This window comes from Strix aluco, chromosome 13, assembly GCF_031877795.1.
Source record: "Strix aluco isolate bStrAlu1 chromosome 13, bStrAlu1.hap1, whole genome shotgun sequence".
In the NCBI taxonomy this organism is placed as follows: Eukaryota; Metazoa; Chordata; class Aves; order Strigiformes; family Strigidae; genus Strix; species Strix aluco.
This window is the reverse complement of record NC_133943.1, coordinates 8133631-8154544: the sequence shown is the minus strand read 5'-3', so window position 1 is coordinate 8154544 and position 20914 is coordinate 8133631. Positions and strand designations below refer to the sequence as shown.

The following is a 20914-nucleotide window of genomic DNA, read 5'->3' as shown; positions in this document are numbered from 1 at the left end:
TACATCTACTCACATCCACTCGGAAGTCCTCGAGGCGCTTGAACTTGCTGAGGTATTCTTGCAGTTTGCTGTTAATGTCCAGATTTTTGGCTTTGGAATATTTTAAGAAGGCCCAGAACTTTTCCAGCCCATAGAGCTGTCCTGGAGGTGAAGAAAACCAAACCAGGCATCAACAGGACAAAAATCAAACCAGACATCAGAACCCTTTCCTCCAGGCTTCCCCATCACTCGTCCCATGGACCCTCCTGGCCCACCGACAGGCACAGCTGAGAACCTGGAGGTTCATTACATCAGTAATGGTGAGCCCTCTTGGCAGGGGATGTCCCCAGGCTCGGCTGACCTGGTGGTGGCAAGGCTCAGCCACTGCATGGCCTTGAGAAATCCCAGAAGAACCGGTGCCTCTAGAGAAGTGTTTTGGGAGAGCTAAAGCCTCCCATTGCCCTCCTCCACCCTCTCAGCAGCGTTCAGAACTGTGAGCATCCACTCAACCTTCCCCCATGAAGTAAACAACACAACACCCACCCGGTCCCCATCACACACATTAACCTACAGTGTTATGGGGCTTCCCCAAAGCCACGAGAAGAGGCCCAGGGGCAGCCATGCTGCTGGGCTACATCACTGCCAATCCCAGGGGAGGACAAAGAAGGCACCTACCAGCTTCATAATCCTTGATGGTCTCTTCTTGAAAGTCCTTAAATATGTCTGGCCGGAACTTCTTCTCCAGCCCGTAGCTGTAGTATCTGAAAAGGCACTCCAGACCGTACCTGGGAACAGAGCAGCACGTGGTGATGGGACACCGCTGCAGGCAACACCCAGGCAGAGACGCTGCTGAGGCAAGAGCTCTGCTGCGTACCAGCAGCAGGAGGGGACACTGAGGGCAACCCCAGTCCTACCTTCAAGCAAGGTACAGATGCTGCTTTTGGTTTGCTGTGAGCCCTGCAAAAGACTGAACCCTTCTTCCCTCACTCCCCTCCCAGAAAAGGCCACTCTGCCCCTCCTCTCCTACCTGTATCCCTCCTTCCCATCCTCCACAGCCAGTTGCTTGAACTCCTCGTACATTTTCTTGTTGAAGTGATCTCGGAGGAAGAAGGACCAGAACCGGAAAAGCGTGTTCATCTCCTGGGACTGACCAATGCCCAGTCGTTTCCGCTCTGTTTCGGGAAGAGGGGATGATTACAAGGCAGATCCTCTCCCAGGGAGCCAGCTCTTGCACAGGGGCTCACGTACAGGAGGGCCCTGTGGCACTGTGACTACACCCAGCCCCAGCACACGACACCCTGAGCCACAGCTCACGCTTGTCACAAACTGCAGGGAAACATCAGCTCCCAGCAAGGTTGTCCCGTAAGACCCTGCTTAGCCCCGTGTGTGTCCTCCGCAGCCGTACCCTGCCCCCGATGCGGTGGGACACAGACACCCTGCCCCACACCTCACGGCACAGGCGTCCCTACCGTTAAGGCAGCGCCGACGGTACTTGTGGTAGACATGTTGCGTGAAGCCGTTCTCCTTGAGCAGCTCGTGCGAAGGATGCTGAAACTTGGGCAGGGACTGCGGGGTGCAGCCGTAGCTTCCAACGGCCGGCGTCCCCTCCGAGGGGCTGGAGCTGAGCGTGAGAGACTCCTGTCAACCCCCGTCCTTGGCACCACCCAGCCGACAGCGGAGTGGGGTCACACTCAACGCTATGGCACTTGTCTGTTGGTCCCACTGATTCCCTGTGACTGTCTACTCTGGGTTTGGGACCTGAGCCATGGGGCATCCTACTAGGAAGGGAACCAACGGTTCCAACTGAGTCTCATCTCAATATTCCAAGGCTTCAGACTTTCCTCAGCTTTTTCCGGGAGGGACAAGTTGAGTCCCAGTCCTTTCTGCAGCCACCTAACAAGAAACCTCCCCTGCAAAACCAGATGTTGCCTTTCCCTTCCCTCCCACACTTGCTCCCTTTCCAATTTCTGGCCCCTCCGTGATCCCGCATGCCTGTCTCCAGTACCTGATGGAGGCAGTTCGGGGCCTGTGCTCCCGAGAGTCCATCACCCAGCCCACGTGGCACTCCATCGGGGGATTCGAACTGTGCCTTGTCTTCCTCTTCCGTGGAGTCTGCAAGACACAGTACATCAGGGATGTGTCCCCTTCTTCCCCAGTCCCCAGCTGAGAAACCCCAGCTCCCGTCCCGCACCCCAGCCCTGGTCCCACCTTGGCATCTATCGTCCTGCCCTCTTTCACCACTGGGTAGAACCGGGGCGTCTGGGTCGGGTCCTTCAGCTGAGGCGTGCGAGGGGTCCGGGGGGTCCTGGCGTTGCGGTAGTTGGGTGATTCTGGTACAGTCGTAGGCAAAGACCGGGCAATGGTTGAAGGTTCAGGGACTCCAAACAACTTGTTAGCCAAAGCATCTGTAGGTACTACAGAGAGAAACACCCCGACCCTGGGTCAAGCTGAGCTCTGAGCATGACAGCATCCCTACAGCCAAGGAACATCCATCTGGGAGACAGGAAGCAGCAGGGGCAGGAGTGCAGGGACACATTCCAGCCCTCCGAGACAAGCAGCTTCAAATCCAGCATGTCACCAGCTTGGCCAGACAGCCCAAAGCGTGAGCAGCAGATCCAAGGACTGAGCTTCCAGGGATCTCACAAAGTATCTGCTTCCTAGGGGCTAACAGCAGCGACAGATCCTCCCTCCCCAAGAGGAAGACAGGGCACCAGGGGCCACGCACAGGCAAACAAGGCCCAGCAGGCAGCTGCCTTCCAGGTACTCAGAGAGGGTCCAAGAGGAAAGTCACATCCAGGGAGCTACATGAAAGTCTGCCAAGGTTTTCTCACTCAACTGGGACACCCCTGCTTTTGGGCCTCCTCTTCTGGAGCCCCAAAACATAAAGCTGAGAGAAGAGCATTGCTCTGGGAAAGATAATCCCACATGCCTGTGGCCCCAGTTCCTTCTCCCCAGCTGCTACGCAACCTCCAAGTACCTCTCACCAGGGGGAATAAGGACAAATTCAGTTCCACCCATTTGTGCCCCCTGTCTCTTACCTTGCTGGAACCTGGGGGGACCAGGAGGGACTTCCTGGTTTGGATCCACAGGGGGCTCTGGGGTCAGGGTGTCAAACTGCTCCCTGCTGATCATATTCACCTTCTTGAAGTTCTCCACCTCTTGCTGCATTGGAAGACGAAGATGATGAAGCAACCAATTGCCCTCTTCTCCCCTCACCCCATCAGCTCAGCACGACCATCACTCTGCTTGTGCAGCAGCCACAATGCTGGGCACCAAGTGCAGCCACAGGGCCTGGGTGCCCAGAAGGGTGCTGCGCAGAGGTAGGAAGGGGAGATGCAGCAGACAGAAAACTGGGCACTGCACGGGCCAGATCTGAGCCACTGGCTGCTCCCAAGCTTTCAGGGATCCTACGAGGCAGGTCCACTAACCATCACTTGCTTTTTTCAGACTTTTACCAACCTAGGTCAGTGCCGGTGCAATCAGGTTCAAGGCAAGCTTGGCCATGGACCCCACTGCCCCTGACACCTTCTTGTGTCCCTGGAGCCTCTTCCCTGCACTGTCACAGCCACACCGGCAGTGGGACACAATGCTCCCCGTGTATTTGAAGGACCCATAACCCCAACACACACTGTCCCTCTGTCAGCTGCTCTCCCCACAGCCCTCAGCTTCTGCCACCCCAGACAGCAGCACCGCTTCAGCAACGTGCCAGGTACCAGACATGGGAACACTGAGCCCAGCTGGTAGCTCCAACAGGCCATCCCACCTTGCAGCCAAAATAATTTCCGTCACTGAATGAGTCTAGGCAAGTCCCCAACTGCGAGAGTCACCAAGTTGGGACTCAAATGTTTCAAAGCAGCAGATGGGCTTTCTATAAAAAGCCCAAGTCTATGCAAACTGGCACCAAAACAGAGAAGAGCACAGGCCAAGTGCAGCCCAGCCATCGATGAACCCGTCCCCAATAAGTGTGGTCTCCATGGGAGCGCTGGGCACTATAGACAGAGCAGAGACACCCAGTTCCCCCCACGGATCTGGTACTGCCTGCCAAGACCCTGGCAGACAGCAGAGCAATGGGCCCCATGTTCCAGGTCACCTCATTACTGGCACTTTTGTTTACCTGGCTGCAGCCTTACGCCACGTTACAGAGCTGTGTTTATCCCTGATATAGCAGAGCATGATGCTGGCAACCAGGAATCCCAAGCTCTGCAAGAGGACTAATCCCGGCTTAGCTCTACCCCACGAGTGAGCTGTAACCTGCTGCACTGCCCTTTCCACCCCACACCAACAAGGCTGCCAGGCTGCTGCACACAAGGCTCCCCGTGCCCCACACGCACTCCCGATCTCAGATCAGCTGGTCTCACCTTGATCTGTGAATACTCTGGCTCAAACTGCTCTGTCCACAGGTCCTGCTCGTAGTAGTACAGCCCATCATTGATCACCTTGGCCAGCTCCGAGCTCATTTTAGCCCTTGATGTGTGGTTGCCAGTCCGGTCCCCACCAGGATGCCGGCGCAGGTAAGGAGGTGTCTGCGTCACGATGAGGATCTTGTTCACATCCCGATCGTCGATCTCATAATCCGAATCTTCGTCTGACCAGTCGGTGAAGGTGTTCTTGCGGCCATCCATCTGCTCCATCTCCTCGTCAAAGAGGAAGTCTAGCTCCTCAGGTTCATCTTGGTCCTTTTGCTTTTGCTGCTGTGGTGTCTTTGACTCCTCTGGTTTCTACAGGTAGGGGGGAAAGCGTAACACAGAGTGAAGACCATGCAGCAACACAAGTCTACTGCTTGGAGACCCAACTACTGCCCCTTCACAGAACCACAGAATCATCAAGGTTGGAAAAGACCTTGAAGATCACCTAGTCCAACCATTAACCTAACACTGACAATTCTCAACTCCACCATATCCTTAAGTGCTATGTCAACCCAACTCTTAAACACCTCCAGGGATGGGGACTCCACCACTTCCCTGGGCAGCCCTTACCACAGCCAGAAGCTGCCCATCTGGGGAGAACACCTTATTTACACCACTGAGGAACAGAGCTCCAAAGCAGGTCTCAAGATGGGGCCAGGAGAAACTAGGACAACACTCCCATGACCAAGAGACACTATTTGATCTGAAACCCACCTACTTATGATTGAGGTCACCCAGACAACTGTGAAATCCCCATCCCAGCAGCTCCTACATCACCACCTACCTTGGGCCTGGCTGGGGAGGGCCGAGGTCTCTTCTTCACTTCAATCCACGTCTCCGAATCCAAGTCTGGTAGACTTGCAGACAGGCCCTTGGGCATTGTCTTCAGGTTACTGACCTCCTCCGTTTTGGTGGGGACTGGGCTGGCAGGACGTGGGGAGCCAGGAGCAGACTCTAGAGCCAACAAGAGCCATGAGGTGCTTTAGAGGGAGGGAGGGAGCCTGGGGGCTTGTGTACTTTAGGCACTCAACTGAAGAGGAAGTTATTTTGGCAGCATGGCACAGCTTGTGGGACTAGCTAGCATCCAGTGGCCAAAGAGCTCTGCAGGTGACCATTTCCCAAAGTTTCCCCAGTTTCCTCACAAAGCCCTAAAGCAGCTGCTCTGCTGCTCTCGGGGAAACCTTCCCATGACAGTCTGGAGCCACTGGGAACAGATCTTCTCCTGCCCAAACTAATCCTTCTAACAGCACCAAGAAGATCTTTTACTCTCAGGCTCAGCCCTGGGCTCCTGCCAGCCCCCATGGGATGGGGTGACAAGAGCAGGGGGCAGCCCATGAAGGACAGCAGATCCTTCCCCAGCTGACATGGAGTTGACAGCTCCATACCTGCTGCCCATTTGTACCCTCCTCACCCATTAAGGAAAAGTTGGGTTCATGAGTGTCCTCTGCTCTGCCCAGCAGTAGTAGAGTATTTCCAGTCACAGCCAAGAGACTGCCAAGCAGGACTGACCCTCCCTGCATCCCTTCAGCCCCCGCAGAGGAAAAACCTCAGTCTCTCTCACATTTCCCCATGCACAGAGGTGGCAGCATTTTGAGGACAGAGCCCACACCAGCTCCCACCACCAAGCAGAAAGCAAATGGCAGAGCCCTGCCCTGGGGAACACTCCTGACTCTTAGGGTCTCAATCCTGCTGCAGTACCAGCACTGCAGCCACACCTCCCTCCACACTGCCCCAGTGCTCACCTGTCTCCTTCTGGAAGCTTTGCCGGGGCACAAACTCAGGGCAGTTGATGAACTGCGAGAAGTCTGTTTGTGTGTAGTCTGCCATAGGAGGCCCAGGCAGAGCCCATTTTTCTGGCTGCTCTTTTCTCCTGATCTTCTCATCCACAATTTCCACCACCTTGCTGTCCTTCAGAGCCTGGAACCAAGTGATAACCAGTTAACTCAGGGCCCTGCCTTGGCACGTTCAGTGGCTCAGCCCCAGCCCTTCCTCCCTAGGAGGACCAAGAGGAGGAGGGAGCAAATCAAGGACAAGGGAAGGCTCCGCTTACATCTCACCCACAGCCCATCTAGAAAAGAGGCCTCAGACAGGAGTGGTGAGAAGCACAAGAAGGAAAGTTCATCACCTTGATGATGAGGCTGATGTCGGTGGTCAGCGCCTGCACCCGGTGGAAGCTGGCGATCAGGGTGATGGGAAGGAAGCCGTCTGAGTCCATCTTGCGACGCAGGAAGAAGTCTCGCTCCAGGTTGTCCACGCTGAAGTAATACTCTCTGTATGGACAACACGTCAGTGAGAGGCAGCTCCAAGCCACCTTCCTCTGGGCACCACTGAGAAAATAATCCTCCCCCCCACCTTCTGCTACTGCAAGGCTGAAGAGAGACAGCCTGAGGAGCCCAGACTTGGGGCAAGCTGGCGCTGTAAGCTGTGTGGCAAAGTCAACACACCTCGGCTCTAACCCTACCCATGGGATTAGCTGCGCAGTCTCCAGGGAGGGTACCTGTGAACTTCCCACCAACAACCAACACTCAGACAAGAAGAGGTGGTGCTTACATCTGCCGCTTGATGTAGTCTTTGAGCAGTTCCTGGTCCACGCTGTAGAGCTCAGCGCTGCTGATGTTGTCGAAGTAGTAAGTGATGTTGCTAGCGTACTTCTGGGTGCGGGAGCCGTCCGAGCCCTCGAATTTCCGGTACCCATACTGGTAGTCAAAGTGCCCTGTGGGACACCAGTTAAGGGTCAGCACAGAGCCCTGGGATCTGCTAGACACTGCACTGCCAGATGGGGCCGGACTTCTGCACAAACAGCTCCCTCTGCACTGTTCCTGGGGCCCCCATGGCAGCCCACAATGGGGCATCACCCACCCACATCCCTCATCCTCCTGCTCTCAGCCTTTGCTGCAGAAGGGATCCCAGTGAAGCTTCAACACACCAAGCCAAAGAGAGGCCAGTAGTCCTCTTACCCAGGAGCAACTGGGCAGCCCAGGTGACACACGAAGGCCCTACACTGAAGCTGTGCCAGGGTTAGCACAGACACTGCCCTGTCAAATGCCAAGTGCAGATGCTCTTCCCCATCCAAGCCATGACTCCTGCTTGGCTCTCAACATGACATGAAGCATGCTGATACTCTGCGTAGGCTTTAACTCCTGCACACAGGGGTACTGCAAGGGGCAGAAAACAGGTGGAAGAGCTTGGCCTAAGTAGCGGAAAGACATTTGCCTTTATTAAAATACTAATAGAAATAATTTGCTTTTATTAAAAGCAGCTCAAGTTATGAGCTGGGATGACCTGTCACAATATTCTCCTGTATCCCTACAGTGCTCTGCCCTCCCCAGCCTGCTTTGGAGCCCCAGCTCTCACACACAGGCACAGAGCCCTGCACACTTCGGCACATGTCCTGTTCTCTCCCTGCTGTCACAAGGCCACATATACAGCGCTCACCTCCTCTGCCACGGCCACGGCCCCTGCCACGGCCCCGGCCTCGGCCCCGGAAGGTCCCTCGCACAGCTCCTCCCTCGCTCTTCACACTGGAGGTTTCGTCGTGGTCCTGCCAGCTGCGCTCGTGCTTGTTGTCTGGGTGCCAGCCTGCAGCAGACAGGGAAGAAGAGGCAGAGGAGTGTTATGAGATGAAAGCACTTCCCTGGAGCAAGCCTGCTGCACCCGGAGCCCTCTGAATGCAGGAAGCGTGCCCACTGCCCCATGCCGTGCCTGGGCATCAGGGCTTGCTCTGCCCCGCAGCCAGGGCAGGGAGAGCTGGTCCCCAGCCTCAGCCCCCACCTTTCAGCTCGCTGCGGTTGTTGGAGGGGTGCCTGTGCTGCTCGTTTTGCCGGTTGTTCCGAGAGGCCGTTTTGTCCCTAGGCACCTCTGACTTCATGTCTATCTGCAAAGGGACCCACTTGTGTTTGTTGCCTGCAAAAGGACAGGGTTTGGGTGTGACACAGGTTCAGAGCACATCTACTTCGTCCCCTGCAGCCCCCTCTTGCCACACAGCCCCCACACATGGAGGAGAGAAAGCAGCAGCAGGGCCTTTTGGACCAACCCTGTCCTCAGATATCCCTCCAGGCTTGGATGCAGAAAGGCTCCAACCTGGACTCTTGGGCATGGAGGGACATGACAGACCGCCACCCCCTGTTGCTTCACGGCATTTGTCCTTCCTCTGCCCCTTTCTGCCCACCAAGGCTCACGTGTCAACCACGGCTGGTGCAACTCACAGTCAGGGGCTTTTCTGTGCCACCACAGAGCACACACGAGAGGGCAGGCTACTGCCACACTCCCTAGACACAGACTCCCCTACTTGGGCCCTGCTCCCACCAAAATGACACACTGCCCCCTTAAAGCCTGCAAACACCTTTTCACCACAGCTGTCCCCATGCTGGGACCGTGTCCTGCAGTAAGGCCCCCGGGAAGGCGGTAGAGGGAGGGGACAGCCCCCACCAGGTCCTGCCCTACCTTTCTTCTTCTGGGCTGACTTCTGGTTGTCATCATCACCATTCTTCTCCTCCCCAGACTCATCCGATTTGGTTTTCAGGCTCTCTTTGCCATCACTCCCATCACCTTTCTCCTGCTCTTTCATGTCTTTCTTGACAGGCAGTTTCCGGAGAGATGGTGCTTTGTGCGGCTGCTGGAGACATACCAGTGCAGGAAAGATGTGAGAGGTGGGAGGAACGAAGAGCTGGAGGCAGACCCCAGCTGTCCCGGCAGAGGCAGGAACAGGAGGACCTTGCCCTAGGCTGGGAGCATCCCTGCTCCATGCCTCCCCAGAGCTGTTCTGTTCCTGGGGAAGGGCTTGTATCTGAGCAGGGCAAGGGCCTCTACAGATGCTGTGAAGTACTCGAGGCGAGACACAATCCCCAGGCACAGAAGTTACTGAGATGGGCTGCCAGGAAGGCCTGGTGCTCCTTGGATGGGGGTGTCCTACAAGGGACCGGACTGCCCCAAAGGCAAAAGGGTGACTGACCCTCATGCCCTGACAGTCAGCCAGGAGCTGGCAAAGCAGCATCCAAAAATAGAAAGGTTTCAATGACACACATGTCCATAGCAAGAGAGGAAGGCCATGCCCCTCAGGCACACCAGCCCTTTCTCGTGTGTTTTCAGTTTCTCCTGTGGAAGTCTTGACTTTTGCCCAGCCCCCTTCTTGCACTGAGCAGCCTTGAGGAGAGCAGGTCTGGGAGCTGCCCTACCTGCTTCACCCAGCCAGGGGGGCTTAGACCAGGCTCCAGACTCCCAGAATAGCACTGAGGGAGGGAGCCCAACACACAGAGCAGCCCTAAAAGGAAATCCCCTGCACGCTATTCCTGGCTGCCTCCGCACTGACACTCAGCACCCCAAATGGCTCAGCCAGTGCTTCCAAAGGGACGGGGAGGGTCTGTCAGGGCCTTATCCTGCTCACCAGAGCGATTTTGTGTTCTCACCTGGACACTCTTGTGGGCTATTTCTCCAGGTGTTGGCCAATTTGTGGCATCACCGAAGTCACCAACCTTGTATCCAAAGAGAAAGGTCTCATTAGTGCACAAGCTGCGGGTGCTATTCCCTGCATCAGCAGCCAGAAGCCCTTCCAGACACACCGCCACCACCCACTGCTGCCCTGCAGACAGCTGTCCCCGGGAGGTTTGGGGGTGGCACCCACACCGCATACAAACAGCTCCTCCCCCCACCCAAGCAAGGCACCCAAATTAATCCCAAATAACTGCAGACAAGTCTATCAGAGATTGTAACGAGGCTGCCACCAGTCCTGTAAGCTATCAGCCTCCCAGCTCCCACCAAACTTTTTGCCCCAGCAGCAGCATTTGGCACCAAGCTGCCTGAGGTAACTCACTCATCATAGCCCTGTCCCTTGGACAGGCAAAGCACACAGCTTTCAGCATCCTCAATCCCCCTGAACCAACTACACCCCATCAAAGAAGCTGCCTCCACCCAGTGGCAGGTTACACCAGGCAGAGCTTCGCTTAAGTGCCCAACTGCAACCAAGTGCTGGCAACAACAAAGCAAAGGGATCATGTGGTAGAATTGACAGGGAAATTCAAAGAGGTATCTGATGGTGATAGGAGCTCCCTCGTCCCACACACCCCATGGCCGCATGGGGGACCACCAGTCACTTCTCTGCTGAATAAGTGAGCTGGCCACTACCATCATTTCTACTTCCTCCAGGTTTCAGAGAGGACCTGCAGGGCAGAAAGGAAAGGACCCAAACAGCTGCCCGGGTACATGACGAATCATGGCTGAGCACAGAAACTACTCCTTGCCCTTGTGGGGTTATTTCTAAATTAACTTGGAGTCCCCGAGTCCCCCATAAGATCATATCTCTACATTCAAGTGCCATGCTCTTCTCCCCAGGAGGTAGTTTCCTGGGAAAGCCACCTCCAATGCAGAACCATGCCTGTTTCACAGACAGGAGCACCTTCCAGCCCCAGGGCCCTCCTCTCCCCAAGATGGAACAGTTAAGGAAAGCCATATCAAGTTTCAGAGGTGTCTTCACTGGCTGCTGGGAGCCAACACCAACAGCCCATGTCCCTAGATGTGCCCCAACTGCATGCAACATCCTCAGAAGCAACTGTCCCTCCATCACATTTATCCTCTGGAACAGACTGCCCTCGTTCCTCCAAAAGAGTCTCTTTGTTTGAAATCAATTACCCTGACTCTCCGTGTGCCAGTAAAGAACAGATTGCACAAGGGAAGAAAGGATCTGTGGACACAGCGCTCCATCACGGCACTGCCCTGTCTGCACTGCAAAGCATTGGCTAAGCCCACAAGGGACTTAGGGTGTCCTTGGGTGTGGGGGGAGAGTCTTTCCACATCCAGTACCGTGCTCCAAGCACCTCCCTGCAAGAGGGGAGGTGAGAAAGTCACCCCTAGCCTAGCTGGGCAGAAAATCAGTCCAGGCAGCATGCAACACCACTAAAACGTTGAAGAGGAGATGGGAGAATCAGGATGTTCTCCTCCATGCTCTTGCAAGTGGCCAGGTCAGCACATCAACCCCTCCACAGCCAGGCTTGTGAAGGAAGCAGTCTGCTCACCAGACCCTCAAGATGCTCACGCAGCACTGACAACTGTGCCAGAAGCTGGTGGCCAGCGAGGGGGACAGCAGCACAGCCTTACCTTGCTTCCCTTCCGCTGTCTCGGGTTGGCAGCCCTCACCACTTTCGCAGGAGTTGTATGTTCTGCAAAAGAAGGAGGAGGAGAACAAAACTCTTAAAACACAGCTGAGGCTCGTGGAGGTGTTAGCTCTGGAGGGAAGCAGGTGGGAAGCAAGCCAGTTCCCCTTTCAGCAAAGGAGGGCTGAGAGGAAAAGGTGAACAGAAAACAGAGCCAGCTTCTGACCTGGGTCTCAGAAGGGCCCCATCAAGATCAGATGACTCCTGATCAATCCAGGTGGCCAAGAAACAGACCTTTAACCCCGTCCCACCACAGGAAGGCACTCCCTGACTTAGCTCAGCCCTCCCCACTTGGCCTTGCCAGCCAGGAAGGAGGGGTGGTGAGGAGTTAAGGTCGCTCTGTAAAGTGCCACACAGAACCTGATCTGCTGTTATGCACAGCAAAACAAACATGCCCTTGAACAGGCAAGGCCCATCACTGAACCAAGGCGGCCAGCCCTCCCCAGGGAGCAGAGGAAAGCTCTGACAGAGGGACGCGCAAGCCTGTGGCACACAGGCGCTGTTCAGCTCATGCTTTGATCTCCAGTGCATCCCAGCACGGGGCAGCAAGTTCACAAGAGGGAACATACAGAGAGAAGGAGGCGGATCTGGGAAATGCCTAAATCCTGCTACGGTCAAAAGTATCTAGGCACTTGAGTGCCTCTTGGGTGTTTTAAGGTACCAGAGTGGAACTGCTGGGGTTCACACCACTGCAGACTTCACACAGGACTTCAGCCCCACCATGACCTGTCTTGGCTCCTGCTCATACACCACCTCCTTACAAGCAGAAAAAGAAATTTGACTTGTTTTCTCCCTCCCAGGTTCGGCTGCAAGGTCCCAGGTCCCAGGCTCACGCAGGGCACGCACAGAGTCCAAGAGAGCAGCATGCTGTTGCCTCACACACACCAGCCCCAGGAGGAGCACGTACAAGGGTCCCCTCTCCAACAGCAGTGCTCCGCAGGGAGAGGAGAGCCCGCTGGCCCCTGGCTCGAGGGGCAGCCCATGCCAGATGCCACACGCCCAGCAGGAGCAACCATTTCTGCTGACTCCGCTGGCTTTGTTTCAAAGAAAAGCATCCCAGACTGGGGTGGGGGGCAAGGGTGGGAGGGAAGTGAAGAGAGAGCCCCAAGGCACAGCAGAGGCTATCTTGGGATGCCCTGGGAAACACCCGGAATAGCCTACCCAGCTTCACTCAAAGCTGGCTTTGATCTCCTGCGTAAGGCAGGACAACTTTGCCTAGATGATCAAAACCGGTCCCCTTCCTAGCCTTGAAACCTGTGATTCATCCTGCTGGCCCAGCCTTGCTCAGAGCTGGAGGCTTTGAAGTGTCAATATGACAGAGTCAGACATGGCATGACAGACCCACGTGCACCCCTTCCCTAAGGCTCCTCTGTGGGGATTTCACCCTTGGGAGAGTCCAAGCTCTCAGTTAGATCCCCAAATCTTCCTCTTTCTCCCCAGAACCTCCCCAGCCCACATGCACTGCCTCCCCCCATGAGCAGCAGCAGTCCCACATGTCCCTCACTTATTCCACGTGCACTTCATTGAGAATCCCAGTTCCACAACACAAAGTTTGCCACAAGGCTTTTAAACTTTCCTGATAGTGTAGGAAGAGCAAGTGCTTTCAAAACAGCCCCTAAAATCCTCCACTCAAACGCCTACAGATGTCACCAACTAAATATAGCTTCAAAAGGCACCAAGCTCTACACAGCACAAACCCGCAGCCAGCCTCGTTTTCCACAGGTATGGAGCACCCCTGCCTGCTCTGACAGCACTGACATGCCTGGCACCGTGAAAAAAAAATAACTGAACTTGCTCTGCAGCCTGATTAGGCACCGATCTCCCCGGCTGGGGAAGAGCAGGGCTCCCTCTCTCACTGTGAGCATCTCAGCCAGGTGCCTGCTCCCACTGCACTGCAGCCCTGGAGCTTGTGGCAATGGCATCCAGGCCTTTCCTCCAGCTGCTTCAGCTCACGGTCATAGATGTCCTTGTGTTTTTTCGGGGACCAGTCAAAGAGGCCCCCTCACAACCTCTAGTGAAAGAGGATGCAGAAGCACAGGCTGCAGAGGTGGGTGCCATGGACTCCATCTTTGTGGGGGAGGAAGGAGATTGTTTGAAACAAGTTTTGCTACTTTCCTTATCTGAAAGATAGGAACAGGGATCCCTTATCTAGCTGAGGTGCTGAGAAGACTAATTAGCATTTGCAGAGTGCTGTGGAAGACAAAACATGCAAAGCAAAGTGCTGCAGCCTGGCAGGGAGGCTGCTCCAGGGAGCACAGCCAGGCCAGCACCACAGTGGGAGCTGCAGGTGGCTCTCGCCAGCGCGGATGGAATCGAGATCTGCAAGTCACAGTGGAGACTGCTCAGACCAAGGCAGGAGACCGAGGGGGTGTAACCATCCTAGCGGATAGACAGACAGACACACCGTCCGCAGAGCCGAGAGCCATGGCGAGCAGAAGCTGTGCATGTCTGGCACCCTCCAGGGCACGCCAGCTTAACCGAGGGCCCCAGCTCCAATCCATCAGCGATTCTGTAGTCAAGCTCCTGGACATCAAACCCCAAACTGCTCTTCATGTTCTCTTGCAGAGAAACCCAAACATTTAAAAAAACCAAACCCAACGCATGCAAAACACATTAGGCTACCTACCTCAGGTGCTAAGGCTTCAGAAGAAAACCTTCCTACAAGGACAGCAACGTATCTTGTGGTGCACTGCTGAGAAGACCCCCTGGCAAACCCCGCTGCCCTTTGGCACTGCATCAGCCCAGGAAACAGGGAGCAACTGGGTGTCGCTCACCCCTGGACAGGAGCTCAGGACAAGCGGTGCTAGCGAGGGATACTAGACACTGCCCTGGTTGATAGCCGAGCCCTTAAAAGCTGCTGACAGATGTCTCAGACCTCCTGGCATTTCACAGACCTCCTTTTGCATTTATTTGGTGGCAGTAAGTAATTTTCAGTTGCAGTAGCACTGCCTGATCGCCCCCACCACCCCCACCAAAAAAAAGGATCCCTCCGTGCAAGGGGACAGACAAAACAGCTGCAGCAGGAGCCAGGGCTTTAGTGGTGCGCGACTGGCAAGGGGACAGCGGGCAGGGAAGGAAGGAGCAGCTTTGCCTGCGGCCACAGAGCAGATGCTGGCACAGCCAGGAACAGATAAGCAGGTCTTGAGTTTTGATCTGCTGCCTGCAGCCAGAACCAGCTCGTTTGCCCGTGGGGTTGCCCAGCCACGCAGAGGTTATTTCTTAACAACCAAGGGGACAAGGCACAGGTGGGAGCACCATGTCCCAGATGCCAGGACTGCAGCCAAACCCCTCCCATGGCCGAGGCACCGTCAAAGCATTCCCTGGCTTTTGATTCTCACTCCCCAACACACCCGGCGAGCACCAAGAAGGGCAAGGCTGTGCAGACACCTTGTGCTTTCCTTCCAGCCCGCGGCTGGCTGTGGCACAGCCCTCGAGGCGGGAAGCTCGCGGGGGCATCCAGGTGAGCAAACACCTTGTACCTGGAAGGAGAAGAGCCATTGCACAAGCACCAGACAACCAGGGCAACAGCAGCTTCACAGATAAATATGCCTCCCTGCCCCAAGAGAGACACATACTCTAGGACCACTGAGCTCAGCCTAGGAGACATATTTACTATCTTACCTGGGAAAAAGCAAACCCATCACCCAGTGGCCTGGTTCCCTGTCTTTTCTTACATTCAATGCAGCTTGTGATAGATTTTTTTAGAGGAGGCAGATGAACTCTGCAGGACTGGGCAGAGACCTGACGTTATACTGCAAAAATACCTGCACCTCTAGCAAGAAAGCTGTAGTACCTGCTCCTGGTGTACCACTCATGTACAACATAGACAAGACCTCAGAGCACCCCAGCACCAGCTGGGACAGCCTCAGAGGGCAGCCCAGGCTCCCAGCAGGAATGCAGAGTTCTCAGCTCCGACACACGCTCCATCCCTGACACAGCACACCCCTCCTTCCCCTGCAGCCAAGTCAACAGAAAGGAGCCGGCCTGCCCCCAAGCTGCTCCAGCCCACAGCCCAGCACCTAGGAAAAACTGCTAATGAAGGCAGTTTTGAAGCCAAGAGCCCGGACTTTGTGCTGGAGAGGCTAGGGCAGGGGCGCATGCTCCGTGCCGCAGGTCCTGCTGGGGCTGGAAGAGCCAAACTGGTATCCCCAGTTTCCCCAGAGCCCTGGTAGAAGCCTGAGGGCGTTGTGCAGGACAGTCGGCCACGAACCCTGCAGTCCAACGGGATCCACTTCACTACTCAACAGCCTCTGAACGATCTTCCCTCCTTCCCACACTCCATGGGACCGTCCTGGCGCACGCAAGGACCACAACTCATAACCAACACGACAGGACACTCACTCCAGCAATGCTTCTTCAAGGTCTCTATGTGAGAAAGAGCAAGCGCAGCTTGGGCAAGGGTGAGCTGAGCCCTGAGCAGCCTGGGGGTCTGGGCAGGCTGCAAGTGAGAGGGGGAACAGTGCCCCAGTCAAAATGGCACAGCAAGGAAAAGGTATTGCATTAACCTCCTGAGAAACCAATGGACACCGTGGTACGACAACTTCTGAGAAGAGTAAAGACAGAAACCATTAGACAGCTTACACCAAAGAGGACTGCTACTCACTCACACTATTTGTATATATGCACTCATTGTCCAGGCAGAGAAAATCAGCCTGGGGATTAGCTGTCTCCCCTGGAGACAGCCAGCTCCTTCAGTCTTTCCAGGAGGGCAGGAAAGTCCCTCCTGGGGTACGACACACAGGACAGTGTGGCGGGACAGCACCAACCTGTAAAGCAATTCCTGTAAGAAAGAGGGATCCAGCAGGCAGCCAGCCACAGCCAAGCCTGCCAGGACCCCACCGTGGCTGCAAAAATCCCCTTGCTTGCCCCAAAGGAGACCTAGGGAGCCAATAGAGAAGAGCTACACAAAGGTTTATCTCCACCTTGCCAACATGGGAAACTCAGGGCACCAACCCTGACCCTGTCCTTCCTCCAGGCCTCAAGCAAGCTTTCTCCCATAGCACCCTGACCCACACAGCAGCAGGGGCAAGACACTGATTCGGAGCCTCTCCTGTGACACTCATCACCGCCCATGCACTCAAACTCCACAACTGCGAGTTTGAACCTGACCGAGCCATCAGAGGACACAGCTGGCAAGCTTTGTGCCCACCAACACCACACCTTCTCTGGAGACATTTGCAGGATCAGTCCTGCAGGCCAGATGTGACCTGCAAGCTGACAACAGCCTTCCTCATCCCACCAGCAGCCCACCTGCTGCAGGCAGTGCTGAAGGATTTTCTTGTTGACAGTCCATCCCATGAGGGCCCCCTTGAAGTTACAGGCAGAAAAGCCTTGAGGGACATGCAGACACTTCCTGACCACCTCCTGTGGCTGCTGCACCCATTTCTTCATCAGCAAGACAGCAGCAGTGGACAACACACCCTTATTGCAAAGGGGCTGGGAAGCACAGGCAGTCAGGAGGGGACCTCAGTCTCTCCAGGGAGCAATTTGGTAGCACCCCTGCGTGCAGAGAGAGGTGCAGATACCTCCAGAGACCAAGGAGCAGCTTCCACCTCTGCCTGCCTCAGCCATATGTCAGAGCTAATGCCAGACTGAGATGGGAAATGCTTGTCTCTGCAGCTCCATGCACAAGCGGAAAAGCCTGGGATTTATAACACTGACTGCTTGGCATGCTCACGTTTTGCTAAAGACATCATAAGGTACAAAAAACCAGCAAGGTTCAGGGCAAACTGGGCACACAGACTGCTTCTTCTCTGGGTTTGCAACATTTTACAGCTCTACCTCCTGCCAAATCACAGTTGTAGCTGGAGGTGCATGCATGGGAAACCAAGGGAGCACTGGATGGAGTTCTCCAACAGCTTTAAAAGAGATGCTATCACAAGGACATCTTCCAGCACAACGGAGTGAGTGTCAACAGGGGCTCCCACCAGCACCTGGCGACTGCACAGAACCACACCAGGCCCCACCACTTGCAGCATCTGGCCTTGTTCACAAAGGTAAGAGGGATATTTGCAATACCTCTGCAACATCAGAAGTTTCCTGCACATGCAAGAAAAACTGCAGTAGAATGGGCAAGGTCAGGACCAAGCAGAAGACCAGACCCTTAAGCTGCATGGCTGAGCAGGATTCGGGCTTGTAAGGCATGTGGGAAGCCTGTTCAGTAGGAGCAAGAAACAAGCTGCAGGCACCATGGCTCAAAGCCTTCCAAGCAATTTTGTGCAGCTCCTCAGCACACAGCTCCACCTTACAAGCCCTACTGTAACAGCAAAGGAAGTAGGGAGCTGCCTACACTTCTCTGCAATGTAAGCTCTGCAACTGCTGCAAAGATCACTCGCTAAAAATAACTTCAAAAAGGGCATCTGACAGCTCCACAGAGAGCATGAGAACACTCCCACCTGGGTGTCCTAGGCAGGCTCCCCAAGCTGGGGAGTCTGCCCTGGAAAAGTGCTGGGAGAGAGGCCAGGGGTACAAGCAGGTTCAAGACAGCATGCCAGGACAGCACTCTCAGGGGCTGGGAGTGCGGGCATTGAGTTATATTCCCAGCTCTTCAAGCCCTCACATCCCTCGGCTGATACTCCTAAAACAGCCCCGGAGCAGGGGGAGGCGAAGCAGCTCAAGACACTGGCAGAGCCTGTCTCTCTGCCGACAGCACCCTCCTACAGGCAGCACAGACCTGCACAGAGACCTTCAGAGCAGGCAGGGGCACCACATGTAACACAGCCCTGGTCACAGGGAGCTGACAAACAGCATTGCTTCTTAAATGCATGTAACTGTCATAAGCTCTACACACACAAGTTATCTGCTGGGTCTGACTTTTCTTTCCAGGGCAAATGAGAGCCAGGAAGGATCTGGACTTAGCAAAGATGCATAACCATCTTCCCTGCAGCCTTCCAGTCCAAGACAAAAACCCTTCAACTTGTGACCAAGCTACACTCCAGAAGGAGCAGGTTAAGAAATGCCGACAGGCATTTCTAACGTTAACAGCATCAGCGAGGGCACCGTGGATTCTTCCTGGCACAGACAGCTACTATTAAAGGTAGTAAATGAACCCTCTCAAGGGTGACTGACATCCTTCCACCGCCTTTTCAAGCAACGCTCTTCCCTGAAGAGGTTTTCTAGGAAGCTTTTGACACACGATCCACGCTCACACCACTGCACTGATCCCTGAGACGCCAGGCTCGTGCAGAATGAAACAGCACAGGAACCCCCTTGTTTTCTAAGGAAAACCAAGCCCTAAACTAAAAGGTCCCTGTTGGGAAAGCTGGTGGTTCCCACATCCCAGAAGGCATCACACTGGGGGCGCAGTCAAGGTCACCTGGCTGACTGGAATCCAGAAACTGTCAAAAACGAGGGAGGCAGGCTGGCTCAGGCGCCCACGGTTGCTGAGCCACCCTGCTTTCCCTGAGCAGGGAGAAAGGCACCCATCACCCCATCACCCCTGCAGGAGAGGCTACTCCAGCACCAGTGCCTGACCCAGCTTGTCTAGTACATACAAGTCTCCCGTTGGCAGAGCATTTAGCCAGCAATACCTCTGCCATCATGGAAGAGAGAAAAGCCTCCAAGGACACCTGCAAACACTCTGTCAGGTTAAACGGTTCAGGGGGAGGGGCTAGAAAAGCCAGTGGCACTCCCACTCAAACACCACATCAGTCCATCACAGGCGGGCTGGGTTCCCTGAGAAAAGGCACGAGTTGATCCAGCTGCTGCTCAGGGTGGCGAGGCGCAGCAAGGACACCTCGGCGCTGGGAGAGGAGGGTGCCCGAGGCAAGGCTGCAGGGGCCCAGGGCATGCAGGCAGGCCAAATCATGGAGGAGCCAGAGGGTCAGGCTCTCCTCCAAGCTGGCTCAAAGACCAGCCGATAGTTCACGACCTAAAAAAATAACAATCAGTGGTGGGGGAGAGAGAGGGGTGACATAAGCAGGACTACAGGACAGCAGGGACAGACACACAAGGCATGGCAGGACTCCCAACTCCTAATAAAACACAGCAGCAAAAGACCCAGCCCGCTCACCTTTGGGGGCAACTGATTTCCAAATTAAAGGGGGTTGTCCACCCTCCAGGAGGGACCAGGAGCAGTTTTCCTCCTCTCCTGCTTACCTCTGCTGCACTGCTCTGCTTGTTCTGCCAGGCTCTAATGAAAAGCTAGTTAACAGTTAATTATTACCCATTCAGACACACGATCCCCTACTCTGACTGACTGCCGGCCCTGCCAGCAGGGAGGGATAAGACAGTCACGTGATGCAAAAATCCCGGCCTTATGAAAGCACGGGCAACTATATTTAGTTGGAAAAACGATGACCTAGTGAGCCCGCCCCTCCCTGGCTCCCCCTTGGAGGAGCTGACCTGCCACCTCCAGAGATCCTACCTCCATGGCACCCGGGAAGTCCCTCATCCAGTTCTAACACCAAGAGGGGGATGCCTGGCCTGAGAGCGAGCCCAGTGCACACACACATGCACAGGCTGTCCTGGGGGGCCAGACCAGCACACACCCTGGGCCACAAGCACCTTCCCTCCCCATCCTCGGTGCTACACAGTGGGTCACCTTGTCAGCGGCAAAAGCTGATAAGCACCAAAAGCAACAAACAGGGCCCAGCCCAACGTCCTGGACCTTATCTTGAAAGCAGGAGGCACACTGGGAACCTGACCAGTGTGACCAGTGCGAGGGTGGCATTCAGCAGCAACGCTCTGGCTGCCAGCCTCTGCCCGCCCAGGGCTGGGGATGATCAGAGCTGGTGATGGGAGCTTGCCTCGTCTGGATCAGTCCACCCCTCTCTTCGCATGGCAGCTGGGTGAATGAGACAGACACGGCCATACTGAGAACAGAGAGGGAGCAAAGGCAGCTGTGCAGCAGTCACACACGTGTGCCACTGCTGTGGAGAGAAGGTCCCAGAAAAAAAGATGTGCGGCAACAAAAGCTGAGAGCATCACCTGCTCCCCCTCCCACTGCAGTGGAAGAGCTTCAAAGGAGAAGAAAAAAAAAAAAACAAAGCCTGAAGACCAGACATCATTAATCTCTTGCCATCAGCAGAGGGGTGCTCTCCGCCTGCGTCCCGCTGCGGCTGATGAGACAGCACAACCAGCGGTGCCCGTAGGATGAGCGAGAAGAGGTCACTGCACTGCTGCTGAACGCAGGACATCGCACTGATGGGATCCCTTCAGTGGCCGTCAGTCTCTTCTGCGGCTGCATCTGGGGACTTGGAAGCTGACAAAACCCTTCCTGGGAAGCATCTGGTACATCTCACTGTAAATATTTAGCAACGAAGAGACAGGAATTGAGTGCCAAGCGCCTGCCATGAGACCCTCCGGCTCTGAGTGTTCGCGCTGTCTAGGAGGGGTCTGCGCAGCTCCCACTGCCTGTGCCAGTGGAGGGCGTGAGGGGTCACA

At 55.3% G+C, this 20914-nt stretch overlaps 1 protein-coding gene across 1 annotated transcript in view; it reads right to left on the bottom strand.

The window, feature by feature from the left end:
- Positions 1–20914, bottom strand: part of LARP1 (La ribonucleoprotein 1, translational regulator) — a 48499-nt gene that overhangs the window by 6499 nt on the left and 21086 nt on the right. The window contains exons 3-19 of the mRNA XM_074838638.1: positions 11475–11536; positions 9791–9856; positions 8829–9000; positions 8157–8288; positions 7821–7964; positions 6936–7098; positions 6511–6655; positions 6128–6302; positions 5170–5339; positions 4338–4697; positions 3018–3141; positions 2188–2393; positions 1985–2091; positions 1449–1600; positions 1007–1151; positions 655–764; positions 14–141 (exon numbers count right to left, since the gene is read on the bottom strand). Of these exons, the coding sequence (XP_074694739.1) occupies positions 14–141; positions 655–764; positions 1007–1151; positions 1449–1600; positions 1985–2091; positions 2188–2393; positions 3018–3141; positions 4338–4697; positions 5170–5339; positions 6128–6302; positions 6511–6655; positions 6936–7098; positions 7821–7964; positions 8157–8288; positions 8829–9000; positions 9791–9856; positions 11475–11536 (2561 nt within the window). The remainder of the gene's footprint in view (positions 1–13; positions 142–654; positions 765–1006; positions 1152–1448; positions 1601–1984; positions 2092–2187; positions 2394–3017; positions 3142–4337; positions 4698–5169; positions 5340–6127; positions 6303–6510; positions 6656–6935; positions 7099–7820; positions 7965–8156; positions 8289–8828; positions 9001–9790; positions 9857–11474; positions 11537–20914) is intronic.